This window comes from Myotis brandtii, unplaced genomic scaffold (genome assembly GCF_000412655.1).
Source record: "Myotis brandtii unplaced genomic scaffold, ASM41265v1 scaffold240, whole genome shotgun sequence".
NCBI lineage: Eukaryota > Metazoa > Chordata > Mammalia > Chiroptera > Vespertilionidae > Myotis > Myotis brandtii.
Genome location: NW_005359064.1, coordinates 4,719,221 through 4,727,453, shown reverse-complemented (window position 1 = coordinate 4,727,453; position 8,233 = coordinate 4,719,221). Strand labels below are relative to the sequence as shown.

At 51.5% G+C, this 8,233-nt stretch overlaps 1 protein-coding gene across 1 annotated transcript in view; it reads left to right on the top strand.

The window, feature by feature from the left end:
* The window catches only part of UROC1 (urocanate hydratase 1), a 36,565-nt gene that overhangs the window by 2,865 nt on the left and 25,467 nt on the right, over window positions 1–8,233 (top strand). Inside the window, exons 2-3 of the mRNA XM_005866940.2 lie at window positions 6,855–6,985; window positions 7,978–8,071. Of these exons, the coding sequence (XP_005867002.2) occupies window positions 6,855–6,985; window positions 7,978–8,071 (225 nt within the window). The remainder of the gene's footprint in view (window positions 1–6,854; window positions 6,986–7,977; window positions 8,072–8,233) is intronic.

Below are 8,233 nucleotides of genomic sequence, written 5' to 3'. Positions count from 1 at the left end.
TGGCCTATCTGGCCCAGCTCAGTGAGGTCAAAGCAAGGGTTCATGTTTTCTCCCACTCAGTCACCTCCCTGCTGGCTGCCAGTGCCTTCACCTTTGACCAAGAGGGCCCGAGGGCGCCACCACCTGCATCTCAGGCGACACCCGGTGGTTATGTGCTGGCAGTCAGCTTCCATGGTCTCTGCCGTGAGGAGGGCACCTGCGTGCTGAGAGCAGGGGCCACCTCAGCTTTGCCAGTGTCCATTGCCATTTGCTTGAAGGTCACGAAGCCCTTGAAGTGGGGCGACTTGCTGGTCCGGGCAGTTTGAGTCGTTGAAGGGGCTACATCTCTGGTCCGGGTGTCAGGGTGAGCCAGCCTTCAGCTAGTGCCTGTGAAACAATAAGAAATCATGTGTATTTATCTCTGTCCCTCCCCCCCCCCCCCGCCCCCCGCTAATGTTTGATTTTAGATCCCAGTTCCTGACACAGAGCTCCTAACGCAGTTGGGATTTCCTAGGGATAGGAGCTGGGAGCATCTTTTGTTCTAAGGAGATGGGCTCCTGGATGCGGTCAGGTCACCAGAAAGACCAATCCATGATGAGAAAGGCTTGGAACTTCAGCCCTGCCCTGCATACTCCAGCGAGGAGAGGGGCTGGAGAATGAATTAATCACTACTCAGGCTGAAGCCTCCATAAGAACCCCCTCCGTGGGGAGTGGGTGGGGTTTGGAGAGGACTCAGGAGCTCCGAAACCCTTCTCAGACCTTACCCTTTGTATCTTTCCATCATCCGTATCCATTATCACTTCCTTTATTACATAGCAAACCAGTAAGCAGTGTTTTCCTGAGTTCTGTGAGCCACTCTAGCAAATTATCAAACCCTTGGAGGGGTGGTGGGAACCCTGATCTGTGGCTGGTCGCTCAGAAGGGAGGTGACAGCCTGGACTTGCGATTGGCACCTGAAGTGTGTGTGTGGGGGGGGGTGGCACTCATGTGGGCTTCAGTCCTCAACCCGTGGGGCCTGTGCGGACTCCAGGTAGACAGTGTCAGAGCTGAGTTGAATTGGAGGACACCTGCAGGTGTCGGAGACTTGGTCAGTGCAGAAACCGTCCCACTGGTCACAGCGAGCTCTGTGTGAGACCTGTGGCTCCCGGGAGTTGGGGGGGGGGCAGGGGAGAAGCGGGCAGTGTTCTTCTAGGCCAGTGGTTCTCAACCTGTGGGTCGCGACCCCTTTGGGGGTCGAACGACCCTTTCACAGGGGTCGCCTAAGACCATCGGAAAACACATATATAATTACATATTGTTTTTGTGATTAATCACTGTGCTTTAATTATGTTCAATTTGTAACAATGAAAATACATCCTGCATATCAGATATTTACATTACAATTCATAACAGTAGCAAAATTACAGTTATGAAGTAGCAACGAAAATAATTTGATGGTTGGGGGTCACCACAACATGAAGAACTGTATTAACGGGTCGCAGCATTGGGAAGGTTGAGAACCACTGTTCTAGGCGGTTCCAAAGCCCAGTACCAGCTTCCTCAGAAGCTCACGTTATGCCTTTCCTTTGGCTTGTTTTCTATATTTTTATTTAAATGTGTTTCTTTGACGTTTGACATAAACTCTGAACGTTGATTTTGTGAGATAAGCAACTGAAATATTATAAAAGTATAAGTTCCCCACTTCACCTCCCTCAGTCACCCCTTTTTTTGGTGTATCTTTTCAGCCACATGTTATGTACATATATGGTGGTGTGGGCCTTGAAAAACACAGTGGAAGCATTCTATACATGTTAGTTGTTGGTGGTGGGTTTTTTTTTTATTGTTCGTTATTGGTGTATTTAAAGTCCCTATTTTTTAAACTGTTTAGTAATATTTCATTTGGATGATTTACTCTTTGCTCCCCTTTAAGTAGATTTCTCTATTTAAATACAGAGTGTGCTCTGTGTATGACACTTTAGCCACCGTATTCTCCGCGTGAGCACAGGACAACTTCTTCAGCACAGAGGAAAAGGTAGTCATAGACTGTGACCAGTCCCTCTGTTTGAAATGTCTCCAGCGTCCCCCCTTTGCCACGTGTGATTTCTCTTACTGACCTTATCCCCGCATTCTGCCCTCCCTGAATGGGCTCTGCTGGGAATCAGACAGACACCAGTTCCGAAGACCTCACACTTGCATCCGGGTTCCCATCACTAATACACGATCCTGAGCTTCTTGGGTGTGGGGCTTTGTTGGGCTCATTTCTGCATCTTCGGTGATACCAAATGTTTGTTGAATGTGTGGACAAGAGTATACCTAGTGCCCAAACCAACATCATACAAGGGTCCAGCAGGCAGGAGAAACATAGTAGGGCCTCTTGGAGGAGGTGGTCTTGGCAACGTAGGCAAGGTTCTTAGACTGGAAAATCTGAGATGACCATTTGGAGACAAAGGGAGGCAGTGAGTGAAGATGCCGGGACTGGCCTTCCTAGAGTATACTAGGGGTGGAGGAGGCCGGTGTAAGCCTGAGCTGGGTGCAGAGCTTGGAGAGCCAGGCCCAGCCTGATTACAGAGGACCCTGAGTGCCAAGAATAGTATGGATTTCATCAGATGAGTAACGGGGAGCCCATGAAGGTTCCTGAGTGGGGAAATGGCCTGCTGCTTAGCAATACTCTTCTAGAGAGTATAGAGTTTCTACAGAGTGCCCAGAGGGGCAGGTGGGCTGAGGAAACATTGGCAGCATGGAGGGCCATGAGTGTGGGAGATGAGCATTCCGATAGCTGGGACTCACACAGCACACATGTGTATCAGACACGGTGCTAGGCGTGTCAGTCCAGTTAGTCCCCAACACAGCCCGGTGAGGTGTATGCGGTCATTGCACTCATTTTGCAGAGAGGGATTGGAAGGTCAGAAAGGGGACACATGCACGTGCTGTATAGCAGATGCCCTGGTGCCGCCTGAGGCGTGGAGAGCAGCCCAGGCCTGTGGCAGGACCTCGGACAACTCATACAACCTTTCTGAACACCGTTCTGTCATCTTCATGCTGAGAACTGCTCCCCGTCAGACACGTGGAGTAGTGGATCCGGACCAGCAAACAGAGCTGCTTCTTTTTAAAAATTTTCACTCAACAAATAATTATCACCTGCTTGTTATGTAACTCTAGACACAGGGGATAAAGTTATTGAACAAAAATGGAATAGAAGACAACTTTCCTAAACTAAGTACAAACATGAAATTGCAGATAAAAAGACATAGGTTATCCTTGGAAGTAAAAAACTGATTTACAATAGTTGACATGAAGACAAGTCTAGGCTAAATTACAGAATAACAAAAAATTCAATGGTGATAAAATGGAAATCTTATACAAGGGGGAAATAGGCAAGTAATTTTTGTGCTGCATTTAGGATGCGGGAAACTGCCAGAATCCCCTTTGTGTTAATGGTACACGTGCACGAACACTCCATTTCAGAACAGATTGAATTTCGCACCGTCTTTAAATACGTATCATAGAATGGCTGAGTCATTTCTATCAACGGACACAATTTAAAAGTCATTCATTTTGACAGGAACCTTTGTTGTGTTTTTGAGTGATGTGGTTATCTGGACAACGTTGCAGAAGCATTTGACGCAGTGAAACGGGGCCTTCGTTACCTAGCGCCTTAGTAAAATACCCCGTTTAGCCCCAGTAATGAAGCCTGCATTTCTGTGAGGACAGTGACTACAGTGACTTCATAACCTGCAGCTGCCCCTTAGCAGGTTATGAAGTCAGGGAAGGGGGTTGCAACCAATATTCATTATAGAATGAAATAAAAGAAGTTAGAATAGGATAGAATATTAGGACCCTTGTAGTAAGGTTAAGTCTTGTTTGGAGTATGTGTGGCGTGTGGAGTATTTGGGGTTTGTGTGTGTGTGTGTGTGTGTGTGTGTGTGTGTAATATAACTTGCTTTTGAAACTTTTTTCTTAATGCCCATGTTCTCTGGAAAACTATGATTAGAAGCAAACAAACAACCTTTGTGCCGATGTGTAAACACCCAGAAAGTAGCCCAAACCCCACGTGCACAGGTGAGGGCACGGGCCTGACCTACAAGGGTAGCCGCTGTCCTGACTCCTCACAGCATTCCTTAGCCACACCTGCTCTTGAACTGTGTGCGAGGAGTTAGGGCCTAACTGTTAGGCAGTACTGTACATCCCTTTTGTGTCTCAACACAGCGGGAGATTCATCCCGGCGGCTGCATGTGCTTGTGCATTGTTCATCCTCTTTGCTGTCCTGTAGTGGTTCCCAAAGTGGGGTCCCCTGACCAGCAGCAGCATCTGGCAACTTGCCAGAAGTGCAAACAGAGCCTTTGGGATGGGTCCAGCGCGCTGAGTGATCTGAAGCCTGCAGGCCTTGAGAGACTCCTGGGGGGGCCCATTCTTAGCCACGGTTCTGAAGGGAGAGACTCATATTTCTGATCAGCTTTTGTTTTCCAAGAGAGAAGGGATTGCGTGCTTTTATTCGATGTGAAAATTAAATGAGGGAATGTCTCTGCAACCCCTTTCCAGATTCCCAAACTCCCTAAGTTGGCATTTTCTTCCCTGCCCTCTGCTCCCTCCTGAATTGTCCCTCTCCTTCTCTCCCTCCCACCCCACCTGCCCCTCCGGCCCCAGGGACACCCGTGTGTTCACTGCCCAGGGCACACTGGACATGTTGTCCTTCCTTTCCCAGGCCTCTGCCCTTGGCCTCCAGGGCATCTGTGCTCCTGGCTGGGTTCCCAGCTCTCCATCTTCCTGGCTGGTACTTCTGCCCCTGCCCGAATGCTGGTGTCCTCCCAATTCCAGACCCTTGTTTCTTCTCCTGTCATCTCTGCCTTCAGGTGTCAAAGCACCTGTCTTCTCCGAGTGCCTACCACCTCTCCCCTCAACAGACATGTGTTGAACGAATGAGTAAAGAAATTTACCACACCCAGCTCCTCATCTCCTTTCACCTCAAAGTGTTTGTTCTCCAGGTCCTTGTGTTAGAGGCACCTCTCAGACACCAGAGAGGTGTTATTGGCAGCCCCCCAGCCCCGAGTCGGAGGGAGAGGGCTGTCCACAACCTCAATTCTTGTCTTCTCATATAAATGGATTTAAATGAGAGAACTCCAGATGACTGCAGTGTGATGAAGCCAATTTCATTAAAGCAATTAAAGCATGCACCTTTATTTACAAAGCAAGGCGAGCAAACTGCCAATTTGATCTTGTCAAGCCTGAGACTGCTGGCTTTTCTGCCTAGGGAGTAAAACTGCCCTTTCCCTTTCCTCTCCCCCTCTCCTTTCCTGCATTCTCTGGTGCCCACCACCCTCTTCTTCCCCTAGCTGGCCCTGAGGGTGGCTTTTAACCATTGCTCTCAAGCGTCCTTGGTTGGGGGAAGATAACGGCTTGTTAGTTACAAGCCAGCTGCAAATTGCCCACACCGGCCTTGTTTTAACTTTCCTGTCTCAGTTTCCCTATTCCACTTGCCTGGAATTTTCCCAGCGTTCCACTGCCCTGTAACAATCGGAGGAATAAATGGCCTCGGTGTTCAGCCAGACACCCGGATGTCACCTAGTGTCCTCCCCTACTTCGCCTGCCTCCACGTTCAGGCTCCAGTCTGGGTGTTCTAAGGAAGAGAGCTGTGAAATGGGTCTGCCAGGACTCTGGCCCTCCTTGAGCTTAGCAAGACGGATTGTAAGCAAGGAAAGAAACACATCATCGAGTGTCTGACAGTGCGAAGCTGCAGAAGGAAACAAAGGCGGGAAGAAAGGCTGGGAATCAAGAAGGCCTCTGAGTAGGGGCTTCTGAACTGAAACCGGAATGAAGGAAGGGACCCTCCAAGAGAAAGCAGAGGAGGATAGGTGCAAAGGCCCTGGGGCAGAACCAGCAGCATCAGGGCTCTCTGGAGAAGAGTGATAGGGCTGGTGGGAGCAGGGGAGTTTGGGCTGCTTGCCCTCATTGGATAAGGAGTCCTGAGAAGGTTTCTCCTGTTTCTGGCTCTAGGCTCTGTCCTGGGCCTCCCCGATCTGGCAGGATCTCCGTCCAGAGTGGCAGGTGTAGCCTGAGGCCACCTGGAAGCTGCACTAGTGGAGAGTGCTTCTCTGCACTCATACCAGGTGTGGAGAGCAGCTACAGTGTTTGCACAGGTTCAAGCCTCGGACTAATGAGAGAGCACAGTCCTCTCATGGCCACGTGCAAGTCCCAGCTTGGAGGGCAGGGCCCTCCCAGCACAATTATAGCCAACAGCTGTAGTTGTAAGCTTGAACCTATGGTCCGAACACGTGGCCCCACGTGCCTGAGTGATGTGGGCTTGATAGAGGGCAGGAGCATGTAATTGAGTAGGATCGAAACCCACGAGAATGTTGTAAACATCTTGACCATGCCCTTACTTTGCCTCGTGGAATCTGGCTATAAAATAAAGACACGGCTTGTAGTCCATGGCACTGTCTCTCTATCAGAGAAGCAGCATCCCACCAAGACTCAGCTTGTCTTCTCTTGTCTGTCTTTTCTCAATCCTTCACCACCCCCACTCAGGGTCACCCTTGGCCGTGCTGGCGAGGCACAACTAGGAACCTATGGGCTCCTGTCAGGTCTATTCTCACTCCCCTTGATTCTGCATCTCCTACTGTGACCACAAGGGCAGGACCCTGTCTGGTCCTTGCATGGAATTAGCAGCCTGGTCCCCCGTGAGCAAGACTCTTCTTGGAAAGGCTTCATGTGGGAGGTGACATTGTAGATGGGCCCAGGGTGACAACTAGACAGTCTTGGGGTGGGACCATAGTTTTCTGAGTGGATCAGGGGCAAATCCAGATTAGGGGGGAGAGGAGGGGATGGCTCATCATGGGAGCCTCAGGGTGCTCGGCCCGGAGCCCCTGCCCCTGATGCCCCTCACCACTCTCCTCCTCTAGCTGGCACTAAGGAATGCCCTGCGCTACTTCCCCCCGGACGTCCAGAAGCTGCTGGCCCCCGAGTTTGCCCAGGAGCTGCGACTCTATGGGCACATCTATATGTACCGGTTCTCCCCCCGCATTGAAATGAGGTGAGTGCTGGTGGGCGGAAAGAGGGATCGTGCTGGAGGTCAGGAACCCCAGAGAGTCAGCAGGGAAGGGGAAATGGAGGCTGTCCACACTAGGAGGCCCATGGGCTTGGCGTGCTGAGTCGATGCCGCTCACACAGAGAGAGGGGGTGGCAGTGTTGGCATCTGTGGGGGTCTGCAGCCTAGAGCTGGCTGAAGCCCCAAAGACAGACCAGAAGGTGGGTCCCTCTGGTCCACTGTCCTGGGCAGTCAGTCCTGGGTAAGTCTGGACCCAAACTGTATACAAAATGCTCTTTTAAGCCCCATGTTTTGTTGTCTTGCCAGAGGCATGGAGAGGCGTAGAGGGTGACTCTGCCAGTGTCTTCTGACAGCTCAGGCCTCCCATAGGGCTCGCAAGCTGACTTGTCCCTGGCACTGGAGGCCTTGTGAAGCCACGGGTGCTGGGCCTCACCCCACATTGCATAGCGGGGAGGACCTGCCTATCACAGCTCCCAGGTGCTGCTGCCCGCCCTGGTATCCCACTGAGCATCCTTGTTCTTGGATAGGCCCAAACCCAGACTTGTCTGGGACCACCCCAGAGAATGGCATGAACCCCAAAAAGCAGGAACCACGCCTCTTCATTCCTGCTGTGGCCCGCTGCCTGGCACCTGCTCTAGAATTGGTGCCCAGGAGCACAGGTGGTGCCCAGGAAAGAAGGAAAGAATAAACGGCACCCAGAGCAGCGGCTTCTGGAAAGCAGACATCAGCTTTGCTTCCAAGTTAGCATTCTCCCGGTTGGAGCCTGCGAGAAGGGAGGAAGGGCAGCCCAGGGTGGGTGGGGGCCAAACTCCCCACACCTGGAAGGCTGGGGGGCACAAAGCAGGAGGCGGGCACCAGAGCCGGTTGGCCTTGGTTCCTGTTGGGGACCCAGCCGACTTCTGCAGCAGGGTGTGGGGGCTCGCTGTGCACACCTGTGCCCTCCCACCGTCACCCCTAGCACCTGGACTCCCTTGCAGGGCCTACCCAGTGCAGCAGTACCCCTGCCGGACGAAAGCTGCAGCAGCCATCATGCACATGATCATGAACAACCTGGACCCTGCCGTGGCCCAGGTAACCCCAGGGGCGCCGAAGCGGGGGCAGCGCTGTCCAGTCGAGCTGTAACCTGAGACACACATGCAATACATTTAAGCTCTTTATTTAGAAATAATGATAGAGTTCCCAGACAGTTAAAATAAAGACACGGCTTGTAGTCCGTGTTGTAAAAATAGTGCT